Consider the following 27,507-nt stretch of genomic DNA (forward strand, 5'->3'; position numbering starts at 1 on the left):
GCCTCTCCAATAGTGCTGTTTGAAAGAAAAATGGGGACCTGAGAATGGTTGTAGACTATCGAAGACTGAACAACCTCACTAAAAAGGACGCATATCCTTTACCTCGTATTGAGGAGACATTCACATTGCTGTCAGGTTCAAAATGGTTCACTGTGCTCGACCTTAAAAGTGGGTATTATTAGCTGGAGGTGGAGCCATCTGACCACCCCAAGACAGCTTTCACAACCCCCTTTGGTATGTGGCAATTCCGGAGGATGCCTCAGGGCCTGACCAATTCACCTGCAACCTTCCAACGAACAATGGAGAAGTTAATGGCTGGACTAAACCTTCAGGAAGTCATTGCTTTCCTTGACGATCCAATAGAGTTTTCAGACTCGCTCGAGCAGCATGAAGAAAGGTTGATAAAAGTATTGAAACGCATTGCAGACTTTGGGTTGAAATTATCCCCATGCAGATGCAAATTTTTTCAGACAAAAGTAAAAATACCTAGGACATGTGATATCTGCACAGGGAATTCAGCCAAATTTAAAAATTTAACGACTACTTGTACAGGGCTACTTTTAAAGTGTTGACTGATAACAACCATTTAACCTACGTGCTCACAAGTGCCAAGCTGGATGCCACAAGCCACAGGTGGCTCGCTGCCCTTTGATATCCACTACAAATCCGGCCAGCTTAATGTGGAGGCAGATGGATTGTCACGGCGTCCTCAGGGGAACCCACCCGAGGATGAGGAATCAGTGGAGTTGGACAAAAAGATATCTAGTCTCATGGACTGTGCTAGCCTGTCTTCTGAGCAGTTCCATGTCTTTGAGGGAGAGGCAGTGGACACTCTGTGTATGTGTCATGGTGTGAAAGTACTTGCAATCTCAGATGAGAGCACAGAGGATAACTGTGAAATACCTGCCATTGAAACCATCCTGTGCAGTGAAAGTGCTGTCCCTGATAACCTGGATGAGCCACCCCAATGGCCAGGTCACCCAACACTCCCAGGGATGTCTACGTTTGACTGGCAGCAGTTACAGAGAGAGGATGAAAATTTGGCTCGTGTCAAAGAAATTTTAATCTGTGATCTGGACAGTGACACAATAGACAAGCAACTCGAACAGCCAGAGGTGGTACTATTCCTCCGTGAGAGGTCAAAACTGGTCCTTGTGGATGACGTTCTCTACCGCAAGATTTTTAATCAGAGAGGTGAAGCTTTCCTTCAAATTGTAGTGCCTAGTTGTCTTAGAGAGCGAGCTTTCCAAGGTGTTCGTGATGAAATGGGGCATATGGGCATTGAGAGGAGCTTGGAACTAGCCAGAGCTAGATTTTACTGTCCGAAGATGGCTCAGTATGTTGAGGAAAAATGCAAAACTTGTGAGAGGTGTGTGAGAAGAAAATCCAGAGCACAATGGGCAGCTAAACTAGTTAATATCCAGGTTAGTGGGCCCCTTGAACTCATTTGTATCGATTTTCTGTCCCTAGAACCGGACTCCAGGGACACCCGAAACATTCTGGTCATAACTGACCATTTTACTAAATATGCCCAAGCATATCCGACAAGAGATCAGACGGCCAAGACTGTCGCATTGAAAATTTCATCAGCCACTATGACTTTCCTCGCAGAATACACAGTGATCAGGGTGCGTGTTTTGAGTCAGAGCTAGTGACAGAGTTATGTAGACTTTCTGGGGTGAAATCATGCACAACGCCATACCACCCAAGAGGTAACCCTGTAGAAAGATTTAACAGGACTCTGCTCGATCTCTTGGGAACTCTGGAAGACAAGAAAAAGGAGGAGTGGAGGAAGTATGTCCGGCCCTTGGTGCATGCATATAATTGTACCAGGAATGACTCAACTGGAGAAGCACCATTTCTCTTGATGTTTGGGAGAGAATCCCGCCTTCCTATCGACCTTTGTTTTGGCATCAGCCCACAAGGCCACAATCCCACCACACATTCACATTATGTGCGGGAGTTCAAAAAGAGACTCAAACATGCATACCAGCTAGCTTCTGGTAATGCAGAGAAAAGGCAGCTACTGAACAAAAGACGCTGGGATGCTAAAGTAACTGCTCTGCCTCGAATTATGCCGAGAGGGGAGAAGACATGGCTGAGCTGTAGCCAGTTTCTGCTAGCCGTCCTGCATATCAAGTCACCGCTTATATGTTTTTCCTGCTAGGTGAGCAAATATAATGATGTTATGTGATTGTGTTTGTGTTGTAAAAAGAGGTTGCCGGTGTATGTGTAAAAATGAATGTGCTAATATGCATTTTTCGGTGTTAGACTCTATTCACGAGCTAACCGCTAATTCATAGCTGAAAGCTAACAGCAAACAGGCTTGTAAATGAGTAGCTGTAATAATTTTGTTGTTCATATATGTTCAATATTGTACACCCTGTACAGAGTTTAAACTTGAGAACTCGAATTATGCCGAGAGGGGAGAAGACATGGCTGAGCTGTAGCCAGTTTCTGCTAGCCGTCCTGCATATCAAGTCACTGCTTATATGTTTTTCCTGCTAGAGAGTGGACCGAGAGGCTAGTTAGCAATCTGCTAACATTTGTGAAGTGCACCGCGTGGGTGGACCGGAGTAAGGCAGAGATAACTGTGTTCCAGGACTTGTCGCGAGCCCTCACCCAGCTCTGCTCGTGGATAACTTGAGTATCAGAAACAAAACTTTCCTTTCTATAGTATTTTTTTGGGGGGTATCCAAATTTTGTTTCCTTTGCAGAGAGTTTCCTTTTGGATTCAAAAATACCATATTGTAGATCACCACAAAATTGTGGAGGAGTGACCATTCATTATTCTGGACTAAAAAGACTGATTTATTTTTTGATGAACATTGAGATTGATTGAAAGAGACATTTTACAAGGTTTCAACTTGGAATATTTAATTTATATTGTTGGCAACTGTTTGTGTTATGGGTCTAAGTCAGATCATTTATATCGGAGCTGAAGAGAATTTATTTCATTTTTTTTGTGTGTGTGTGTGCTTGTGTCATTCAAATGAAAGAACATAATTTGAGGTAAACAGACACTGATTTAAGGAAAGGTACGTTCCAGTCCATAAAATCTTTTATTTTATTTTATTGGACTTAGGCAGCAGACTACTGCCAGACCCAGAATAAATTCCTGCCAAGTACATGAATTTGATCTCATCTTTGTCTGTCATTATTGAATAAGGGACAAACTGATACTTGGTTACACTTTCATCTCTTTATGCCAAACTAAGCTAGCTAATTACTTTAAAAAAATGAAATGTCACCTACTTAACTGGTGGTTGTAGGGATACTTTACACCTGTTGCTGTTTTTTATGCTAAGCTATGCTAACTATGCACACATTGCCATTTTTAACTCTTCCTTTTGTGTATTAATTTAAAAATGAAACGTCACGTATTTCCCAAATATTTGTAGGGATACTTCACACCTGTTGCTATTCTTTATGCTCAGCTACGCAAACTATGCACAAATTTCCCTTTGTTGCAACTTTCCCTTTTGTGCATTAATTAAAAAAAATGAAATATCACTTAATTAACGAAACAGGTGTTTGTAGGCATGCTTCACACCTGTTGCTATTCTTTCTGCTAAGCTAGGCTAACTATGCACACATTGTCCTTTGTTGCAACTTTTCCTTTTGTATATTACTTTAAAAAATGAAATGCCACCTAATTTAAAAATACAGACACATTTCACACCTGTTGCTATTTTTTATGTTAAGCTGGGCTAACGTCTCTCTAACTACATCCTTGATGCACAATCATGAGATATCATTTCACAAAGACGACAAACAGCTATCGACATTGAGATATCAGATTATATATAAACAATTTTTTTTTTTATCTCTCTTACAGTCCAATGGCACACACATCATGTATAAGAACACTGTGTGGATAGAAAGCGTGAACAACACCGGCAACGTCATTACCAGAGACAAAACCATCAACGTGGAGTTTTCCTGCGCATACGAGCTGGACCTGAAGATTTCTTTGGAGACTGTCCTGAAACCCATGCTCAGGTCAGACAGAGTGCATAGCTATAGATTGCATTCATTTTAAGTAAAATACATCATTATATCAGGACATTCCAACATTTTCCTCTCTCCCACAGTGTGATAAACCTCACCTTACCGACCCAGGAAGGAAACTTCATTACCAAGATGGCGCTGTATAAAAACTCCTCTTACCGCCACCCATACAGGGAGGGTGAGGTGGTGCTCAGCACTCGGGACATCCTCTTTGTGGGTGTCTTTGTGGAAGGAGCCGATGAAAATCAGCTCATCCTCATTGTAAATATGTGCTGGGCCACGCCTTCGCGCTACAGCAGCGACCGACTCCGATATATCATCATAGAGAGAGGGTATGACTGGAACGTAGAGCTTAAACCCTTAAAAACTGGTGTTAAATTGAAATCAAAATGACTCATTTACTATTCCCTTTGTAGTGTAGTTTATTCTACTGCTTCCCTCAAAGGAGATAAATCTGACATCAATGACATGGAAATGAATAGAAATTTAATTGTCAGTTTTATGAAGTCATTGTTATGTAATTTTAATCTTTTCAGCTGTAAAATAACTTGTTAAATTTGACAATCAAGTGCGAAATGCATGTCATCGTTGCAAGAAGATGCCAAAATGACACCATTTATAAATCCAGAAACTATAAAGAACAGGCAGAATAATTGGATTTTCAACTTTATGTTCCATTGTAATAACTAATGTAAAATCAAGATATTTCACCAAAGGTCACTTTATTCTACATTTCTCATTTAAAAATGTATAATTTGCTTAAACCAGATCCTCAAAATTTCACACTCCTCTGTGCAACTGTGAAGGAACAGGCACAAGACAAAAAATTCTGTCATTTTTTCGCTAGACTGCAGACTGGGTTTACACAGAGCAGATAGCTAGGCAAGTACGGAAACAAATGTGAAAAATAAAGTAGTAAAATATCTACAGTATATGGAGCCATCATGTTTTGTCCAATTCTAATAACAACTGTGGACACTTGGAAAAAAATTTCACATCCTGATTCCAAGGTCTTGTTTTTTTTTGTGCAATGAATAATCAAAGAAATGAATCTTTATTTGTTATGATTAATCACATTATAACTTTATTTTACTGCACAAAAGACATTTTTGAGTTCTCTCTGCTTCTAGTCATGGTTGCTCTGTTTCTGTATATGTGCAGAACTTTATATAGCAGCAAAAACTGAGTCCACAGTGAGTAAAGATGTAACACACGTTCTGAAGGTTAAACTTGTAGTGCAGAACTTTTGTCCCCCTCTTCTGGCTTTGAGGCTAATTACACCACCTTTGTTGACATTTATGGTGTAAGGTTTTAGACTTTTCTACAATGCTTCCTCAGATTCCTCATTGTGTGAACTCATTTTGCTAGATTTTGAATGAAACAGATGTTCATTTATGCATAGTAAACCTACAAGGAAACATACTATTGATTATTTTATTATTATTACTATTGTTTTTATTGACTGATTATATTTATTGTGAGAATATTCAGACCCCAGTACTTTAAGCACACTGTTACTTTTACAAGTCAGCACATATACCTAGAGAAACCTTTTTTCATTTGGTCACCTTGAGTTATTGAAAGTATATTCATCGGGATAAATACTAAAATTAGACCTAAAACACAATCAGTGTAGATACAAGGTGAAATGGCCACAGAAGTCATAAAGTTTTACTGTGTAGAAAACAACTGATTTATTGAATAGTGACCCATAAATTCTGATTTTGGTGCAATAAACCTGACAGGTACAGAGACACCTTTGCATTGTGGGTTGTGGGATGGTAGATGGGTTGAAAGGCTAATTGACGATGACAAAACCCTTGTGCAATTATGGAAAACATGGAATTGTCTGGGTGACCCCAAACTTTTGAACAGTAGTGGACATCCACACATGAAAGTGGCAGCAACTATTTATTGATAAATGAAAAGAAGGTGGTAACAAGGGATGTCTGCCTTTATAGAGACATGGAATCAACATTTTCCACAAGTGGCTATTAGGCTATTAGGGTCATTCCTTGTCATCTCAGCGAAGGTGGTTAGTTAACTATCTCAGAATCTGTTGAAACTTTGTAAGAATGGTCTTTTGTATCTTAAGCTGACATCTGCCCAGTATTTTTTAGCTAAAATTCCAACATTTTCAAAATTTTTCACCCAACTGAAATTTTCAAAAAATCTTGTTAGTTGGAAATTGAATGAGATTTCACTTTGAGATGTCCACATGTCTTAAAGTATACATCCTAGAGTCTTCAAATTTTGAGAAGATTTTCAGAAATTTCTGGTGATTGGAGACAATGCAGCAAATCCTATCACTCAGTATTGTGTACAATTTGGATTGATATTGTGTACAATACTGAGTCAGGATTTTCTCAAAAATTGCAAATACAGTGGATTTAAAATATATATATTTGATGAATGTTATTGTGAGAGTAATGTCTGAATGACTTAACCAATGCTTAATAAGCATTCATATGTTAGTAGAAATATATGTATGTATATATATATATATATATATATATATATACATATATTTCTACTAACATATGAATGCTTTCTAAGCATTGGTTAAGTCATTCAGACATTACTCATATATTATATATATGTATATATATATATATATATATATATATATATATACATAAATTTCCAAACAGCCATATGGACAGTTTGAATCATGGGTAGGTTGATGAAATTTGGGATAGTAAGAGATGGAAATATCGTCTACCTGTGTGCAAGGTTTCAATATCCTTCCATGTTGTCTTAATGGCCTGATCCTGGTTTTATTTCCTCATAAACTAATTGTATAATTAGACCTATTTGTGCCATCAGAGGATTCACCCCCGGCAGGCTGAAAGAATGCAGCTTTAATGCATGTGTGTAAAGCAATAAATTAGTGGTGGGGACGCGATTTAAAAAAAAAAAAATCGAATTAATTACAGGCTTTGTAATTAATTAATCACCATTCGCATTTTTGTCAAACAGCAGTATTTGACACAATGAGTAATTATTTTTAATTCAAATAAATTTTGGTTGACAGTTGAATCAATGAATAGACATATACATATTAAGAATGTAAAATTTATAAAAGTAACACAATTTTAAAATGAAACACATAAAAAAGCGATTTGGATGATTTCAACCCCCCCCCCCCCCCCCCCAATTGTCTGGCTATAACAAAAGCATAAGTAGTTCAAGAACCTTCAGAAAGGTGAAAATCCACAAATTCATTCTGTTTTCATGGTTTCTGGGTCTGATAAATGGGGTCATTTTGATGCTTCTTTTTTTAGGAATATAAATTTTTATTTACAAACGATTTTTTTCATAAACTAAACATTTATAATTAAGTTATTTAAAGACATACATTTTTGTGGTTTACCTTGTTACTCTGCCAAGGCTCCACCTCTTTGGCAGTGTAAAGGCTGGGTTATACTTTCCGCACGAACAAGCTGTGCGGAAATGAGACGCTTGGAAATCCGTGCAAGAGAACGTGTGTGCATTTATACAAACTGCAGGCGGCAGTGTATCGCAAGCACATGTCTACCTAGTCTACTCTAGTAGTAAACTAGAGAAGAAGAAGTTTTCCATTGTTTACACCACTTAAAACATGGCATTTTACCAAATAGTTGCATTGCAGCAGTTAGTTTTAATTTCACACATGCATTGTTCATAACCCGGTTTCCATGGTGATGAATCATATAACTGCAGGCATTTCTATTTTTCTGCGCAGCTCCGTCCGAAAGTTAGAAAAATTTGGAGGTGTGCAGAGCGGAAATTTTCCGCTTGAGAAGAGCCACTCGAGGGGGCGTAACTGCTAAAATTACACAATTTTGCTTTGCGGACGCGGTAAGCATAAAACAGGCTTAATAACTTAAACCACAAAAATATTTGTTTAATTTCTTTTTATCTGCATTTTCATCTGTCTGCTACATTCACAGATTACTGCAAACTCAAAATGCAAATACAGTGATTATATTCAACATTTTACGACTTTTTGTAAACTAAAGCACTTTCAGTGTCTTCTAAAGTGATCTATTATTGGATGGCTACACCGTTAGCTGTTAGCCGTTAGCAGAACCGTCGTAGCTAATGCTAGCTCTGGTGCTAACAGCAACATGTTTTACAAAGGGGTGATGTTGTCGACTTGAAGTGCTGCGGTGATCAGAAAACTCTTTGTTGCACAATTTGCACACAACTTTTATCCAAGCTGACATCGGAAATATTTTTAAAAGAAAACTTTCCTCCCAACAAGCACAATGTGGTCTCATCTTCCATCCCTGTTCACCAAACCTCCTTGTGCGCTGACGTCACTCCTGTGTATCTTCTTCACCGCAGCAGATCAGAGGCTGTATGCTGCAGACAGACCTTAGGTTCATTACTGCCACCTACTGGGCTGGAGTGTTCATCAGTGTTACCGGTGTGCCACAAATTAGGGAACTGAGAAAGGTGCGATTAAATGCGTTACTTTAACGCGTTATTTCCCTTTTAATTAATTAATTGAAATTAACGCATTAAAGTCCCAGCCTTACAATAAATGTATGAAACAATTTAGCATGAAGACAAACTTTAAAGACTACAGGACGTATACTTCAAGACATATGGACATCTGAAAGTGGCATCTCGTTCAATTTCCTACTTGTGAATGATTTATTGAAAATTTTCATTACGGGAGAAATTATGAAAATGTTGGAATTTCAAATAAAAAAATGGCAGATGTCAGTTTCAGATGCTGAACATCATTCCTGAAAAAATTCGAGAGTTTCTGAGGCGACCCATGGAAAGGAATGACCCAGTGCTGAAAAAAATGACTACATGCCATGGATATGTTACTATTTCCATTTGTAATTTGTTTTCCCACTTGTCTACCTATAAACGCTGATGTTCTTCTCGAGCAGGACAGTTTCCCATAAACACAATGTCTTCTACAGGTGCCCAAACATTAAGGACAACACCATCGGCATGGCAGAGAATGGCGTTTCGCTCACCTGTCGCTTCCATGTCACCGTCTTCAAGTTTATTGGGGATTACGATGAGGTCCACCTGCACTGTGACGTCTCGCTGTGTGACTCGGAAACAAATGCCTGCAAAGTGGTGAGACATAAAGTAAAACCTTAATTGAAACTGATGAAAAACACTCTGCTGTGTATTAATGTATGTATTTATTGTGCATCCAGAACTGTCCACACAAGAGGAGAATGTACTCGGAGGACAGTGACCATAAAGAACACATACTGTCTGTGGGTCCTATAAGAAGGAGAGGTGAGCAGAGTCATCTAGTGCTAGTTTAAAGAGCTGACTCACTAGTTTTAGCTTCTCCTGTTTTTTGTTTTTTTTATTGGCACTGTGATACAGTGTCATGAAAAAGTATTTGCCCCCTTCTCGAGTTCTTATTTTTTGAACTTGCTTTCCAAAAAACGTGATTAGCCACAGTTAATTCGTAATTTAACAAGGGGGACAATTACTTTTCCACATAGGGCTTGGTAGGTTTGGGTAGTTTTTTTTTCTCTGAAAATAATAAATCTGTCACGCCCTCCCATGCCAGCTCTCTGACTCTGCTAATTAGGAGCAGGCGGTGTGAAGCACAGCTGAGCGCGATGAACAATTAAGAACAATCAGCTCAGTATAAAGCCTGGTTCGCTCCTCAGCTCCAGTGCTGAATCATTACCACTTGCATTCCACATCCTGTTCAGTCCTGTTACACGCTGTACCCTGCCGTGAGCCCTCAGCTCTCTGGATTATTGGACTACTTCAACTGCCACCTCACTACATGCTGCATTACGTCACACGCACCCCGTCGTCTGGACTCTATTCACTCAAACTCTGGCATCTGTCCCAGTCAGCCAGCCCCGTCGTCCACACCACATCCCCGCCTCGAGATCACCTGCTCAGCCTTCGCCAAGTCCACTGACCCCCCCACCCCCAGACATTTGTGAGTTTCCTCTCCCTACTTTAGTTTAGTTAACTCGCCATCGCGGTCCCAAACCGTCGCCCTTAGTTTTGTTTAGTTTCGTTTTGTTCCTTCCTGTAATTCCCCGGTGCCTCCCTTATGGAGTGCTCCTTTGTTTAATATTTTGTTTAATAAATTCTTATTAATTTATTCTGCCTGTCTGTTGCCTGCTGCATGGGTTCACACCACCTGCAATCATGACAGAATGATGCAGCCAAAATTGAACCCAGCAGGCACAGTTCTATTTTTGTTTCAGCGCAGTGTGGCCGTTTAGGACTTCTTATATCATGTCAAGTTATGACAAATACGCTCCCTTTGAAGGAACTCGATGGGCAATAAAGTTACCATCCTGGAGACTTCGTGGTTCCAAAAGAAAGGGTTCCCAGCCAATCGCAGACCCAGTAGACGTCCCAACCAGGTCCCCCAGTGCCTCCCTGGAGATACTTTTCTCCTGTGAGGAGAATAGGGAATACTTTTATGCACTGAGTGATTTGTACTGGGACTGGTGGGGGGACAGTAGAAATATTCTGGTTACTCGGGGTCGAAGATTGGCTGCACAGAAACCCTGGCTCATTTGCCATCTGCCCGATTATATCAGAGAATTCTTGGACACTCCTTTGCCATACGTCACCCTTCCCATTCCCGTCTCTCACCACACCTGTCCCCAGTCTGCTGCCTTCCTCCCGGTTGAGGAGAGGCTTCGTGCCGTTCCACTCCCTCCGGCTGAGGACAGGCCCCGAGCCACCTCACTCCCTCCAGCTGAGGACAGGCCCCGAGCCGCTTCACTCCCTCCGGCTGAGGAGAGGCCCCGTGCCGCGTCACTCCCTCCGGCTGAGGAGAGGCCCCGTGCCGCGTCACTCCCTCCGGCTGAGGAGAGGCCCCGTGCCGCGTCACTCCCTCCGGCTGAGGAGAGGCCCCGTGCCGCGTCACTCCCTCCGGCTGAGGAGAGGCCCCGTGCCGCGTCACTCCCTCCGGCTGAGGAGAGGCCCCGTGCCGCCTCATTTCCTCCGGCTGAGGAGAGGTCCTGAGCTATCTCACTCCCTTCAATTCCTGTGGGGCCCATCGCCCTGTCTTCGGTTGCTGTAGGGCCCGTTGCCCTGTCTTCGGTTCCTGTGGGGCGTAGCGCCTCCCCCCAAGCCCTGAAGAGACATAACGTCTCCCCTAAACCCCTGAAAAGGGGTGGCGCCTCCTCGGCAGCTTTGAAGGAGCCGAGTTCTTCCTTGGCAGCCTGGAGGGGGCGAAGCGCCTCCCCCCAATACCTGAAGAGACTCAGTGCCACCTCAACACCAAGTGGTCCTCCTGCAGTGGCCACTCTAACACCTTGTGGTTCCCCTGCAGTAGTAGTCTCCCCTGTCCTGTCCCTAGCCCCAAATCCTGTTCCGCACCCCGAAAAATCCCAGACCTTTGGTTTAGTTCAGTCCCCGGTCTCTTCCCCCCAAAAATCCCCAGTTCCAGTCCCATCCCCTACGGGGTTCACTGTCCCTTATTTCGTTCTGCCTCCTGTCCTGTCCCTTGAGGGGTCCCCAATTCCAAGTCCAGTCCTGTAACCAGTCCGGCTTTCCAAGGAGTCCCCAATCACATGTCCAGTCCTGCCCCCCAAGGGGCCCCCGGTGCTGTCCGGCCCCTGGAGGGGCCCTCGGATGCAGCTCTGTCCCCGGAGGGGCCCTCGGATGCAGCTCTGCCCCCGGACCTCGGAGGGGCCCCCAGCTCCAGCTCTGCCCCCAGAGGGGCCCCCGGCTCCAGTTATGCCCCCGGCTTCAGCTCCACCCCCGGCTCCAGCTCCGCCCCCAGAGGGGCCCCCGGCTCCAGCTCCGCCCCCAGAGGGGCCCCCGGCTCCAGCTCTGCCCCCGGAGGGGTCCCACCGTCACCGGTTCCCAGTCCGGCCACCGGTCCGACCCCCGGAGGGGTCCCACCGTTGCCGGTTCCCAGTCCGGCCACCGGCCCGACCCCCAGAGGGGTCCCTCCGTCGCCGGTTCCCAGTCCGGCCACCGGCCCAACCCCCAGAGGGGTCCCTCCGTCGCCAGTTCCCAGTCCGGCATCCAGAGGGTCCCCGTCAGTCCAGCTGCCGGTTCCCAGCCCGGCCTCTGGAGGACCTCTGTCGGCCCGGCCATCCGTTCCCTGTCCAGCATCGGCCTGTCCAGCTTTTGGGCCGTCCCCCAGAATGATCCATTCAGCCTGCTCTGTTCCAGCCTGTCCTGTCCCCGGACTGTCCTGTGGAGTTGTCCCTCCCACCCACCCGGTCCCAGCCCGCCCGCCCCTCGGGCCGCCCCTGGAGCGGTCCCTCCTGCCGGATCCCTGCCGGTCCCACAGTTGCCCGCCAGCACCCCGACCTGTCTAGTGTGCGCCAGGAGGCGCACCTTGAGGGGGGGTACTGTCACCCCCTCCCGTGCCAGCTCTCTGACTCTGCTAATTAGGAGCAGCTGGTGTGAAGCACAGCTGAGCGCGATGAACAATTAAGAACAATCAGCTCAGTATAAAGCCTGGTTCGCTCCTCAGCTCCAGTGCTGAATCATTACCACTTACCTCCCGCATCCTGTTCAGTCCTGTTACACGCTGTACCCTGCCGTGAGCCCTCAGCTCTCTGGATTATTGGACTACTTCAACTGCCACCTCACTACATGCTGCATTACGTCACACGCACCCCATCATCTGGACTCTATTCACTCAAACTCCGGCATCTGTCCCAGTCAGCCAGCTCCATCGTCCACACCACATCCCTGCCTCGAGATCACCTGCTCAGCCTTCGCCAAGTCTCCTGACCCCCCCCCCCCCCCCCCCCCCCCCGAAATTCATGAGTTTCCTCTCCCTACTTTAGTTTAGTTAACTCGCCATCATGGTCCCAAACCGTCGCCCTTAGTTTTGTTTAGTTTCGTTTTGCTTCTTCCTGTAATTCCCCGGTGCCTCCCTTATGGAGTGCTCCTTTGTTTAATATTTTGTTTAATAAATTCTTATTAATTTATCCTGCCTGTCTGTTGCCTGCTGCATGGGTTCACACCACCTGCAATCATGACAAAATCATTATATAAAAACTGCATTTTGTGTTTACTTTGGTTATCTTTGTCTAATATTTAAATTTGCTTGATGATGTTAAACATTAAAGTGGGGAAAATATGCAAAAAGACAAGAATTTGAAAAATACTCAAATACTTTTTCACGGCACTGTAAATACATGGAACAGACAGGAAGATTTATCAAGCAAAACAAGTCAGAACTTTACAAATTAGAAATACTTCTGATTATATATCTTTGAAAACAACCTCTTAACTCTGGTTAATTAGTCCTCTGATACCCATAGGCACAGTGTGTTTAAAATATCACCAATATGGCACCATTAATCAGAGCAAGAAACTATTAAAAATCTTAAAAAAAAAAAAAAATCTTAAACTGCTCATCTGTGACATGCCCTTCCATCAGGAAAATTAACTAAATTCAAGCAAAAAAATTGTGATATGTCTTAAAAATCCCTTTATTCTACATGTCTTCGCATGTAGAATAAAAATTCACCAAAAAATATACCTTTTGCCTGAACTAGATTCTGCGAAAAACAAAATTCTGTGTTCCCCAGTACAGTTGTGGACCCATGTAACTCAACTGTGACCAGCAGCAATGTGACTAAAATTCAGATCATTTTTACATGAACTGCGTTAAACGAGACTGGGGTTCTTTTACTACAATAAGGTCTTCTTCACATACTCTGCCAAAAAAACTCCTGTGAAGACAACCATCCTCCCCATGTTTGACAATGGCGATGTCATCTATAAAATGACCACTAAGCGGGCCATTAACAGGCTTGATGCCCTTTATCGCTCAGCCATCTGTCTTGCTACCAGTACAGCTTTCTCCACCTATCATTGTGACCTTTACAAACTGGTGGTTTGGCCCTCCTTTTATACCAAGTGACTCCAGCACTGGCTTTCAGTCATCTTCAAGACACCCTATCAGTGAAGACACCTCAATACCTCTCCAACCTCCTACACCCCTTCCAGAACAACTACCACCTGGGGTCCAGTGATCTCATTACACTCTCTATCCCCAAGGCCAGAAGTCTTTTTGCTTTGCAGCAGCAATCAATTGGAATTTCCTCCAAAAATATCTTAAACTGTCAGCTCTTCCATCACTTCACATGTTTAAGCAGAGCTTGCAGCAGACCCTAACTGACAGCTGCAAATGCTGTTTCTCACTGAATTGCTAGCATTAATCTAGGTTGTTTTAAATCTCTGTTTAAACACTTGTGTGTCCTTTTTTGTAAATATATTGTTTGTTTGTTATCTTTCTTCTTGCTGGTGCTTCTTCCCGGGTCATTATTGTAAATGAGAATTTGTTCTTAACTGATCCTACCTGGTAAAATAAAGAAACAAAAAAAGCGCTCAGAGAGTGCAGTACTCCGCCAAGGTTGCTCAGTCGTACCATTTCCAATGGCTGAAATCTTGAAAACAGTTGTGGCAGAAATCATGGCATTACAGAATGTGGCCATTTTAAATAGATATACCCACAAACAAAATGACTTTGCGCGGAGCATAGGCGTGTGTTATGCCTGTGTACATTATGTACGGAGACTGAATAGCATGACCTTAATATGCTGTGGGTGGCAGGAATTGATGGGACTCAGTAGCATCCCCACAATTTAATCATTTGTTCCTTGTATCATTTCCAATGGATAAGTCCTGATAAGCCCACAATAGTCGATTTGTAGTAGGATCACAATCATGTGATCGTCAGCAGACAGCTGACAACTCACTTGTCACAGTTACAGGGATGCCATGCTGCTTTCTCGCAATGATACAGAAATCTAACAAATCTGTGGATCCAGACTATAAGCCACATCAGTGCCAGAATCGAATCAATTAGTCCTTGTGTCATTTCTGATCTTCCCTGAAAATTAATATAAATCCGTTAGTCCGTATTTGAGTAATGTTGCTAACAGACAGACTGACAAATGTACGCCGGTCGTCACATTACTCTGTCGTTCCTTGGCGGAGGAATAATCGAAGAACTGCAGCCTGTATATACAGAGAGTAGACAAGTATAGAAACAAATAAAAATGTAAATAGTAAAATATCTATAGCATGTAGAGTCACCATTTTACCCCAGTGTTAGTAACACTTGAGGGCACTTGCAAGAATGTTTCCATTGAGGTGCAGGACATTATATTTTGGTGAAAAATTAGCCAGTAGTAGGTGAAAATGTGACAGAAACTGGTTGTGTTTCAGAACATAACAGAACACCATCCAGACACTTTACTGTGCCCAACTTTTGCATCACTTTAAAGACATCTGATGTCTCCTCAGAGTCTGACTGGTGTGAGGACAACAATGGAGGCTGTGAACAAATCTGCACCAGTAAAGGAACTGGTCCCATCTGCAGCTGTGTGACTGGGATGCTGCAACGAGACGGAAAAAGCTGCCGGAGTAAGAACCACACACACATAAATAATAATACACATTTACATGCACAGAGGGGCATCAAAGAGTGAATTTGAGGTCGTTTCAGTCTTATTTTAAGAACATTTATGATAGGAAAACAGCCTACTAGATAGGTTTGGTCCCTGTCAGGCTAGTTTAGAAGTTTTATGCTGTGTTTTTTCATATGTCACATTATTTGAGTACTTTAAATAAACATATCATTTTAATCTTTGCTTTTATCCTAAAACTGTAAGAGCATTTGCTCTTGTGTTTTTTTTGTAAATTCATTCAAAAAGTAAACAGATACCACAAATTTATCTCTTTATAAAATTATCATAAGGATTTACAATCACTTAAAGCTGGATTTCTTGACCAAGCAAAAAAAATCCAACTGATAGGGCATGCAGATTTCCAGAAATGTGTTACTTTATGCAGCCTATTATCAGCTGCTTTAAAACAGTCCTCCGCTGATTTAATATGGTGCATTGCTGGAACCAGAGATCTTATCTTTTTAACACATTCTTCTTCTTTGTGAAAACCAACAAAGCAAGTCGACAGCTGACGTAGGTTTGTGCGTCTTAGTGCTGCGATAAAGTTAAAAATCTCTACTTGTGTACACTTGTATTTACTGATAGTCAACAACGCTGGTGGTGCCATTATTCTGCAGCCATTAAAACTGTGCAATCAGCATTCATTTCATCCTGTTTAGTTAAAGCAAATGTGTCGATTGCCACTTGGTTTGATCCATGTTTTTGCATAAATATTTCATCCTGTATGTACATATTATTTGTTTTATATGTGCATGAATGCTAGTTATTAGCTTGTTTTTACAATTTGTCCCTTATTTCTTTTGTTATGAAACACTCCTCTTCAGGCTGTGCGTCTTCACCTGACTGTTGACTAAACAGTCTCAGATGCACAAAGATGACTTTACTAACGAGAATCTGCCACTTGCACCATCACACATGACCCAGGCAGCCAATTTGACACAACTTTGATGGAGATGCGATAAACAATTTAACTAGACAGTCTCTTAGTGGTTCATCTCGTTTACCCAAGCACTTTCCATCAGCATCGCATGCAGGACCTTGTGTGCTGTTTTGGCCTCCTGCTGGAGGTTTCACATTGGGTTTGGTTACATTAAGGAGAGTTAAATGATGTCGCAACAGTAGTGGACCTCAAACAGCATGAACACCTCATGGTTTGCAATAAGAAAATGGAAACTGGTGGCAGAAAATTTGGTATATTTTCTCTATTTTCTCTCTCTGAAAATGGGATTAAATGACCAGATCAGTCTCTTTTGGTGGGTAGTCACAGACTGCCAGGCCATATCAATCAATCAATCAACAATTTACAGCCTTGAAATGTAAATTCAAAAATTTCAACATAGCAAAAAAGGCTGAAAAAAAAACATATATAAATATATTCACTAATACATAAATATAATCAAAAATACATAAAATATCTAATTTAATCTGCCTTATTTTTAAAAAAAAATCATTATTTTAAACTACTTTTTAAACTGTTATTACAAGCTTTTGTAGTTGCATGTGTGCGTATTAATGAAATACCATTTACAATTTCAGTTTATGTTGAAATACACCGTGGTTAGGTTTACATAAAATAAAACAAAAAAATCTGATAGAGGAGCAATCATGTCTGAAACTGTAAAATAAATAAATAAATACGTTGTGAAAAGAAAAATAAGTAACATTTCTGTCATGGGGCATCCATTTAATTGTGAAATTAAACAGTTTTCTGTACAATTTTCTTTTTTCGGACATAAAATTGTGCATTAATTGTGGATTTTTTGCTTTAATTGTAGTTTGGATGTAGGATTTATTGGTTCTGTTTTCCGTTGTTTATTTTACAAATCTAGTTTATGTATTTATTACTGCTTTCAAGTGATTAAAATGTTTTATCTGAATAATCACAGGGTTGCTGTGGATGAATTTTGATTAATCGCGATGTTAGATGTCAATCATTTTTAATCTATATTAACCGTGTTTCATTTTGCAGACTCAAGAAAGAAGGGAATATATATATATATGCACTTAAGGTGTTTATTAAACACCTTTAAAGGTTCATGTTAGAATCCTTGACTAACGCATGATTCGCGTTAATGTGCTGGAAGTGCTTCGGTGAAAAGAGAACTCCTTCCTGCAGAGTGTGCATATTACTGTATGTCTGTCAACTGGTCCGTCTTGGGGTTTTTTGTATTCAGATTTCCCACCGAGAAGGCCAACGTACTTTTTAGTAGGACCCAACTGATATGGATTTTTTTTTGAGGCCGATGCCTTTCCAATTCCAATATTTGGCAGAAGAAAATTCTGATAACTGATTAATCAGGGTTCCCACGCGTCCTGGAAATCCTGGAAAACCTGGAAAATGACTGACCAATTTTCCAGTCATGGAAAACGTATGGAAAATGAGAAAAAAAGGTCAAATGTCCTGGAAATGGTTAACTTGTCCTGGAAAAATATTTATCCTCCCCCTGTCAATGCAAATGTGTTACAAATTATGCGCATGCATGTCTGTTGTCACCGTATTTTCTGGGCAACATTAAGGCATATAATATGTATAAAATAGCGCTTCTCTGCTTCAAGCCGGCGCAGCTCCCCATGTGACGCTACCAGCCAATCAAATTTGCATTCCCCTGAGTTGGCTGTAACTTGCGAGATGAAACACAACTCTGATATCGACATAGCAGTGGCTTAACAGGTATGGGCCACGTTTCACTCAGTAGTTCACAGTTGTTTTATTGTCTGTTAAAAATAAGGGAATGAAATCAACATTAGGAATTCTGTTGTGCGGGTGGTGTAGGTGGTGTGGGTGTTGCGATACCCGCACTTTTACCGAAACATCATTTCATCCCCCTCACTGCCGAGGTGTGTGGTGGCGTCCACATAAACTACATCTTCCCACAACAGTTGAGGGTACAGCTAAGCGTTTCATATCTGAAATTAAACTTTCAGTCGATGACGCCAGTCAACACCATAGAATACAGACTATGGTCAACACAGATAAAGTCTCTGTCGCCAAAAGTCCGCCTGCGTATGATGATGACGTCACGGTGACATCGCTCACTTCACCTCCTACGTCTCAATCGGTGGTCGAGTTGCAGACAGTGGAATGCGAATTTAGCGTGCACACGCTAATAAGCAAGAATGTCCAATTACTACAGAATACACAATCAACATGTCAGTCTGCAAACTCAACACAGAATATCAGTGGGCAGAGGTTCTCAATAAATGAGGTTATAAACGATGGAACTAGGAGAGACCAGGACCAGATGAGCACGAGGGGGAACTGTCCTGGCTACTGTTTACATGTCATTGTGCACATTTTTTTGCACTGAACCAAACTTTACCCTCTTAAACCCTGATCAGCAAATGAAGCTACATTTGGGCATATTCTGGATGGCATATTTAGGGCTGTCTTTTGGAACACGAGGTGGCATATTTTTGGGTAATTTGTTTTATAATCTGATCACATTTTTTCAGGTGTATACTGGCATACCAAGGGCACATTTTGGTATTTTTCAGGTTCGTATTAAGGTCACATTTTGGCTTTGTTCTGTCATTTTCTGGGCACATTTTGTTACAGTTCAAGCACATTGTTGGATTTTTGTCCATATTTTTGCATTAAATTGTCCAGTAGCCCAGCAGAGCCATATTAGGTTCCTTATGGGCTTAAGAAGGTGAAAAAAAACACATTATCTTCATGAGAAATGCAGGTGCCAGATGTGCAGAAAATCTGAGTTAAGCAATAAACTGATATGAAACAAAGGAAATTGGTCAGTGATTTATTGAAAATATCCTCATATTTTAAAATCAATTGCAACAGAGAAAGTAGGAGAGAAGAGAAAGTAGAGTTGGGAATTACCCAGTTGTAACACTGTAACTCCAGTTTGTCATGCTAGTGAAATGTTACGCTGTAATCTGTGGTTGTGTTTGCATTATTCTATGATACATCTGCCATAATTATTTTTCATAGATAAATTATAGCCATAGATGCACATCAAATGTCTGAGTAATAAATATAGAAACAATCTGGGTAAATGCAAGTTACAGCTGTAGTAAAGAATACTTCCAAAGAATGAGGGGGACGGGAACGTATTACTAAATGATGTGATAACGTGTGTCTGTACCGACTGGAAATGTCCTGGAAAAGTCCTGGAAAATCATTTCGAGGAAAGAGTGGGAACCCTGTTTAATTGGTCGATTAATTTAAAAAATATACTATAAATAAAATAAATTCTTCTTTGGTCCCTTAACGCTTGTACCAACAAAGATATGAATTACAGACAGAACATTTTACTATTTTACAATATTTTGTCCTTTAGTATTTCATTAACTTTAAAAAAAGAGAGGAATTTTCAAGAAAAAAACATGCAACAAAATGTGTTACCAGAGATGTTTCAGGGATTTTGAGTCATTCTGCGCTGCAGATGCGTTCATTGCGTTCAAATTTTTAATCAGATTAATCATGATTATGGATTAATCCACATTAACGCGTTAATTTTGAGTCTTAGTATTTAGTTTAGAAAAAAAAATTAATAAAAAACTGAAGTAGTAAAACAATTATTTAGTATAAAGATAGATTTAGCATTAAAAAGGGTTTCATTACAATGCAATAGCAATAACAAATTAAATGAATAAAGCAGCTATATATAAAAAGTGATCAAGAAAAATTTGAAACAAATATAAATTTACCTATTTTTTTTCACTTCTCTTCTGTTTACAGCTGTGAGCTTGAGCTGCAGTCTCACTCCTGTGATTCCTCTGCTGAGTGTCAGCGCTGTGATCTCCATGCTTCTGGCTCAGATTCATATTTTCGTCCTCTCCTAACATCCTACAAGCTAAAGGAACGCAGCAGGCGCCAAAAGAAAAAAATCAGGCACAGAAAAGACTTGAAGATGCACAAAGTATGGCATTGATTAGCCAGTAGATCAGCTGTGTTCCAGTCAGAAAATTGACACAATTCTCTGTACATTAAATAACTGTTGGACCCAGTTTACAGCTGAAGGTAAGTCAGCTTTCTAGACATGAGGAAGGTCGGCTGCGTTTCACCACTTTGTGTTGTTTTTCACCTCCAATATCTACATTCATATGGGCAACTCACTGTGTATTACCACTCGTTTAAAGCTACTATTTATAGAATTTCTTGCACAATTGTGACATTTTCCAAAAGATTTTGGTGGGCTTTATAAGCAGAAAATGGCTGTCTTACTGATTCCACCAGTAGATGGTGCCACACTAAAGGTAAAACCACTAATATTTATTGTCAAGTCATTTTAATTAGAAAAATTAGGGTTGCAATGTGTGAATACTAACATCCAGTATTAATTTACACCTTCTGCTCCCAATGACTGTTCAGTTATGGATTGATCAATATGCTAAAATTAGGACTGGAATCTTACAAAAGGTCTTCAGAATTCATAGAAAGCTAATCTTCATCTTTCTTCATAAGTAGTTTCATAATCAATTTCTCCATTGAAAGATGTTTTTTTTGTTTTGCTTTTATTAATTTAATATTAACTTAATATGCTTAATATGATACTGAAGTTTAAAAGTTTTGATGTTTTACTGGTAGTTGGGTGAAGCAAAGACGTTATGCTGAGCTTTCGGAAACTCATTTTGAAAAAAATTGTGATTTTTCACCATATCTGTGTGGATTGAGTCGTCCAGGTCATAATAATCAGAGGTGCTGCGCTTAAATAAATGACAACTGGACTTCTTTTTGGTTCTTGAATATGTTTCACCTTCATCTAAGAGGCTTTATCAATTATACTTGGCTGGTAGGGAGTCACATATATTTATTTCAGGACAAGTGTGGGTTAGTACTTACGAGACATTGTTAACAACCTAGAATTCATCTGCATCAAAGCTACCCTAAGATGTGAGTGGTGATAATTCTGCTTGGGGAAGGATGTCAGTAAGTAACCAGTAACTCTTGCTGTAGACCACCATTCCTGTTTGAAATGGATGTTCCAGTCAAACATGGATGACTTCCTTCATTCCTCTTTCAAATTATTTGTCTTCTCTGTCCAGATTGTGGACACTGCTGTCCTCAAAGGAGTGTCATTTATCCTTCATATTCCTAAGTCTTGTCTTAAGGAGCTGGATCTCCTATGTTATAGTGATTGTTTAGTCTCTCCTGTAGTAGGACTGCATATACAGTTTTTGGAGTGATTGCATTTGGACAAAATCTACATCTACATTTCTCCAATGACTCTGTCAATACGCAGGATAATTTTTCGTTCGATGCTGTGTTGTTTGCTCTTTGCTGACTTAGTTAATATGCTGTAAGTGTTTTCTTAAATGCCTTTTTCTTTTGCCTCTGCTTTGTTGGCTACATTCTCAGCCTGGCGCTATAAGGTTCTGATAAACTCCAGCTTATGTATGTTGGGGAACCCAAACAGCAGCTATTGGTTTGTGTGAAGGTTTCTGGTAAACCTTAATGTTCAGGCTTCCGGGAACCAGAAACAAGACCAGTTGTCTATTTATCCACTTGGAAAGGGATTTTTATTTTTTTTGCCATTTTTTGAGGCTTCACAAACCAAACAGTTGATTGATTGAGGAAAAGATTAATTGATGATGAAAATAATGATTAAATGCAGCAGACCTTTATGCATAAATGACCTCTGTAGCATTAATATGAACATTAAGAATATTCAGTTAATTTCTATGGAAGTCTCATAGCTCATTTTATCTGCCCACGATGCAAAACTCTTTCTACCTTGACATGATATGGTTGCATGATAATCCATGTACTGGTACTGCATAATTCTGATTGGCCACTGCATTGCACATAATGGTCCTTTGAGAGTCTGATGCTTTTTGAATGCTCCTTATCTTTCTTTTGCAGAGGAAAGGCTTGTATGTAATGTTTTGACAGTCAGTGTGAGAAAGCAGAAAGTGGTGACGTTACCGTATGTGACATTTGCACATGATTTTTCTAAAGAAAATAGCAAAACTGAACAGGTTGCATTGACACCTCACAGATATCCAGTTATAAATCGTGCTCTAACACCTTCAGATGCGTGTCAGATGGCGCAACATGTGTTTTTCTTTCTCCAGATAAGAAACCCAAATACAGATCGAATGTTGATACTATGCTAATACAGGCTCTAACAGTGTGTAGACACACAGTGGATATCAGAAGTCTACACATCCCTGTTCAAATGCCAGGTTTTTATGATGTAAAAAAAAATGATTCCAAGATAAATAATTTCACAACTTTTTCTACCTTTAATGTGATCTATAACCTGTACAACGCAATTGAAAAACAAACTGAAACCTTTGAAGGGGAAAAATAAAAACCTTAAAATAGCCTGGGTGCACACCCTTAAAGCTGCTGTCCGGAGTTTCCGTTTGTTTTCAATTTATGTATCATTTTTTAACAAAGCTTAAATGTGTTAGTCTAGTTCGATACTATAATATAAAGTTAGTATAACGCGATATGAAAATTTATTCCTGAGCTCCGCCTTCCTCTCATAGACCCCCATGTTATTCCAAAAAGCGCCGGTTGCTGCCGACCAATCAAGTTCGAGCTTCAGCTTTGTCATGCTGTCAATCAACGGTTACGCGCACAGCAAGCAAGCCCATGCAGAGGTGGGCGAGCTACGGACTATGCAACCGCGCGCACATTTGTTTTGCTTGTGGAGGAGAGAGCATCAAGGCTCAGCAACTTCCAGAAAAGTTACCAATCCCACGGCTTGTCAGGCCAAGAGACTGCAGGACGTTTTTTGGCTCGGGGTGCTCGCGTCGCTCCCCGACCACGGCCTCCATAGCCCGCCTGACGGCTTCGTTTAGATACCGTGGTTGGGGTGCTCGCCTCGCTCCCCGACCACGGCCTCCATAGCCCGCCTGACGGCTTCGTTTAGATGCCCGACCTCTGGAGGAAGATGTTGGGGCGTCTGGGACATACTCTTCGTCAGAGGAGTCATGCAATTCTGAACTCTAGATAGAAATAAATAAACAATATAACACATATACACGCGTAAATGCACTAAGTTTGATAAACAACGTCATCAAGAGGGATACACGAGTGTAATCACATATTGAAACTTTACTAGTTCGTCCTCGCAGATTCATGTTATTTTGGTATTAGGACAAGTTAGACTCAATACAGCATTCTAACGTAATTCCTTTATTATTTACTAAATGTACTAAATGTAGAAGAGGGGAAAACAGCAAAACAGGCGAGATGCTGCAGCACTCCGGGCACTTCTCTCATGTACTGCGCGCGTGCACAAATAAAGGGGCGAAATCAGAGGGAGGGAGGGTGGGACCACCAGTGTTTTGGGAGACGCTGCGATTCAAACTCCGGACAGCAGCTTTAAACTAGTACTTTGTTGCAGCACCTTTGACTTTTTTTTACAGCACTCAGTCTTTTTGGGTAGGAGTCTATCAGCGTGGCACATCTTGATGTGAGAATATTTGCCCACTCATCTTTGTAAAACCGTTCCAAATCTGACAGACTGCGAGGGCATCTCCTGTGCACAGCCCTCTTCAGATCACCCCACAGATGTTTGATCGGATTCAGGTCTGGACTCTGGCTGAGCCATTCCAAAACCTCAGTCTTATCCTGGTGAAGCCATTCTTTTGTTCATTTGGATGTGTGCTTTGGGTCATTGTCATGCTGAAAGATGGAAGTTCCTCTTCATCTTCAGCATTCTAACAGAAGCCCAAAGGTTTCGTGCCAACACTGACTGGTATTTGGAACTGTTCATAATTCCCTCCACCATGACTAAGACCCCAGTTCCAGCTGAAGAAAAACAGCCCCAAAGCATGATGCTGCCACCACCATGCTTCACTGTAGGCATGGTGTTCTTGTGGTGATGAGCAGTGTTGTTTTGCCCCAAATATACCTTTTGGAATCATGGCCATAAATTTCAACCTTGGTGTCATCGGACCATAAAACATTTTCCTACATGTGTTTGGGAGAGTTCAGATGTGTTTTTGTGAAATGAAGCTGGCTTGGATGTTTTTCTTGATAAGATAAGGCTTCCGTGTTGCCACCCTGCCCCATAGCCCAGATATATGAAGAAGACCGGAGATTGTTGCCACATGTATTATACAGCCAGTACTTAACAGAAATTCCTGTAGCTCCTTAAATGTTGCTGTTGACCTCTTGACAGCCTCCCTGACCAGTTTTCTTCTCGTCTTATCATCAATTTTGGACAGACGTTCTGTTCTTGGTAATGTCACTGTTGTGCCACATTTTCTCCACTTGATGATGACTGTCTTCACTGTGTTCCATGGTATATTTAATTCCTTGGTAATTCTTTTGTACCCTTCACCTGACTGATATCTGTGAACAATGACATCCCTCTGATGCTTTGGAAGCCCATGGCTTGTGCTGGAAGATGTGGCTACAAAAATGTCACGAAACACAGGGGGTGCTGGAGCCTATCCCAGCTGACTCGGGCGAAGGCAGGGGACACCCTGGACAGGTCGCCAGTCTGTCGCAGGGCTACATATACAGACAAACAATCACACTCACATTCACACCTGCGGGCAATTTACAGTCATCACTTAACCTCAGCATATTTTTGGATTGTGGGAGGAAGCCGGAGTACCCGGAGAAAACCCACGCATGCACAGGGAGAACATGCAAACTCCATGCAGAAAGATCCCAGGCCCAGGCTGGGATTTGAACCAGGCATCTTCTCGCTGCAAGGCGAAAGTGCTAACCACTACACCACTGTGCAGCCCCCTACTAGAACAGCTAAACTTTATTTGAGGTTAATCACAGGCACTTTAAATGGTGACAGGTGTGTGCTGACTCCAATTTAACATTAGTTTGAATGTAATTGGTTAAATCTGAACACAGTCACATTCCCTGTTATAAGAGGGTGTGCACGCTTGTGCAACCTCATTTTCTCAGTTATTTTTACTTCACCTCCCTGAAAGGTTTCAGTTTGTTTTTCAATTGTGTTGTACAGGTTATAGGTCACATGAAAGACGGAAAAAATTTTGAAATCATTAATCTTGGTGTCATATTTTTTTTACATCACAAAAACCTGGCATTTGAACAGGAGTGTGTAGACTTTTCATATCCACTGTACAACCTCCTTTCTGCCTGTTGCACATTAGATCTACTGGCTAACTTTCACTGGTGCAGCGCTGATATGTTAACTTCATATTTGACGTCCAGTCCAACTACAGCATTCATCATTCTAAACCACAAAATCAGTTTAAAAACAGGTGGGTGGATTATGTTAAGGGAGAAAACTGTCTGTGAAAAGGGAAATCAGGAGTGGAGTTAATGGATGCAGTATTTATGTGTGAGGAGGGCATCTTCAGAAATGAATATTATATTTTTAGATGTCATACAGTAGCACCCAGGATATGTTGTGGCTCTAAATATGCCATTAAAATACTTCATTTCACTCATTAGTATCCTAATCGGTTATGGTCTTCTCATGTCATTGCATATATTTCTAACACCCCTTCCTTTAATACTCTCTCTTGAGTGTGGCTGACAGCCAGTCACTTTCAATTTGGTACCTTAAGCGTCGTAAATGTCACCACGTATCATATGTAAGCCTTCAACAACCTTACCGAAGCTGGTTGAAATTTTGGCTTAGTTTTACAATTAGTGGCAGTTTTTCATAGGTAGTCTTGTTTCGCTACCTTCTGTGTACAAATGTACAGTCCTTTTCAGTTTGGTGGTTTATGTCATGACTTTTTTTAAATAATCAGTATCAAGTTTTTGATGTTTAAAACATGACCAAAAGATGTTGTATTCTTTGAGAGCAGCACCACCCCTCCAGAAATAAATGAAGAAGTTCTCAAAGCCAGTGTGAGTTGAATTTATTTGATGCATAGTGTGCAGCAGTGCCTGGTAAGGATTGCAGAATCAGGCTTTTTATGCACCACACCCTGTGTTGGATTTTACACCAGATAAGCCTTTGCAATATATCACCAATACACAGGTTTTAATCTCCAAGTAAATATTTAAATGCGACATGTTCCATTACACAGGTACATGTGCAGCACTCTGTAGGAGGTACTGGGGATTGTTGCTACAAGCGTTCCAGTCTTTGTACAACCAAAGTGAGAGTTGTGTTTGTATTCTCACCACAAAGTCACACACACATTACCGATGGGAGTTGGATTCCACCAAATTTGCTCCTAGTCTCCAATCCTATTTCTAATATTCACAGATAAGATCTCAAGGTGCAGCCAGACTAAGGGAGGTGCCCAGTTTGGGAACCTCCAAGCTGCGTCTCAACTGCTTGCAGATGATGTGGTTCTGTTGACTTCATCAAACTGTGACCTTCATTGAACGCTGAGACAGTTTTCAGGTAAGTGTGATGCAGCGAAGACAAAAATCAGCACCTCCAACCTTGAAGCTATGGTTGTTGTATACCTATGGTTGTTGTATGCCAGAGAGAACAGCCTATTGGTATACAACAACCATAGCTTCAAGGTTGGAGGACAAGAATCAGCACCTCCAACCTCAAAGCTATGTCTGTTGAAGACATAGCTGTGTATATAGGGAGGAGTAAAAGAAAAAAGACCAATTTTTTTTCACAGACATAAAAAAGAATTTGAAAATACATCCCCACATAGAAATGATAACACATACATGGGTAACAGGTCCTAGGATATTTGACATTTGACGGATTACATCTAAGGAGGACCTGGAATTCATTGCTGGGGAGAGAGACATCTTGAAGATGGATAAAGTGGCTTGAACCATGAAAATTCAAAATGGACCCAAACATCGATCCTGCGCCAGTGTTTCAATATCTGACAGGAAGTAAACGTCAATCCACACAGCTGTTTCTGAGCAACATAGCTCCATAGAATTACAGGTCTCATTCAGTCCACACCTTGTGACTGTATTCACTTACCTGAAACTTGCAAAAGCAGTTCAAGTGAATTCTTTTCATGCCTTCTGAGAGATTTCTGTTTACCGTCATCATCCATCAGTAATATGTCATCAGAGCTGAATGTTCATCAAAGTGCGAAGAAACTAGGTAGGGCCACACTGTTCAAACAAGACAAGCAGAAAAGATTAAATGTCTCACAATATTATGTAACTCATTAATTATCCTAATTAGTCACAATACCACAGAAAGCTAAAAACACACAACAGCAGCAGGTCAGTGATCACAAATTACAAAACACTAAAATA

At 41.2% G+C, this 27,507-nt stretch overlaps 3 protein-coding genes across 3 annotated transcripts in view; 2 read left to right on the forward strand and 1 right to left on the reverse strand.

The window, feature by feature from the left end:
• Positions 1 to 26,164, forward strand: part of tecta (tectorin alpha) — a 117,858-nt gene extending 91,694 nt beyond the window's left edge. Inside the window, exons 24-29 of the mRNA XM_051938059.1 lie at positions 3,839 to 4,002; positions 4,095 to 4,343; positions 8,934 to 9,096; positions 9,180 to 9,264; positions 15,241 to 15,360; positions 20,101 to 26,164. Coding sequence (XP_051794019.1) covers positions 3,839 to 4,002; positions 4,095 to 4,343; positions 8,934 to 9,096; positions 9,180 to 9,264; positions 15,241 to 15,360; positions 20,101 to 20,204 — 885 coding nt within the window. The 3' untranslated portion in view covers positions 20,205 to 26,164. The remainder of the gene's footprint in view (positions 1 to 3,838; positions 4,003 to 4,094; positions 4,344 to 8,933; positions 9,097 to 9,179; positions 9,265 to 15,240; positions 15,361 to 20,100) is intronic.
• Positions 584 to 2,647, forward strand: LOC127530562 (uncharacterized). The gene is made up of 2 exons (XM_051937684.1): positions 584 to 2,167; positions 2,509 to 2,647. The coding sequence occupies exon 1, from the start codon at positions 618 to 620 to the stop codon at positions 1,650 to 1,652; it is 1,035 nt and encodes a 344-aa protein (XP_051793644.1). The 5' UTR covers positions 584 to 617; the 3' UTR covers positions 1,653 to 2,167; positions 2,509 to 2,647.
• The window catches only part of LOC110970730 (CLOCK-interacting pacemaker-like), a 611,892-nt gene continuing 609,213 nt past the window's right edge, over positions 24,829 to 27,507 (reverse strand). The window contains exon 5 of the transcript XR_007937138.1: positions 24,829 to 24,872. The gene's annotated coding sequence lies outside the window, so the exon portion shown is untranslated. The remainder of the gene's footprint in view (positions 24,873 to 27,507) is intronic.

Source organism: Acanthochromis polyacanthus, chromosome 17, assembly GCF_021347895.1.
Source record: "Acanthochromis polyacanthus isolate Apoly-LR-REF ecotype Palm Island chromosome 17, KAUST_Apoly_ChrSc, whole genome shotgun sequence".
In the NCBI taxonomy this organism is placed as follows: Eukaryota; Metazoa; Chordata; class Actinopteri; family Pomacentridae; genus Acanthochromis; species Acanthochromis polyacanthus.

Coding starts and splice junctions, on each gene's coding strand:
- LOC127530562 (XM_051937684.1), top strand. CDS start 618: ATGCCACAAGCCACAGGTGGCTCGCTGCCCTTTGATATCCACTACAAA.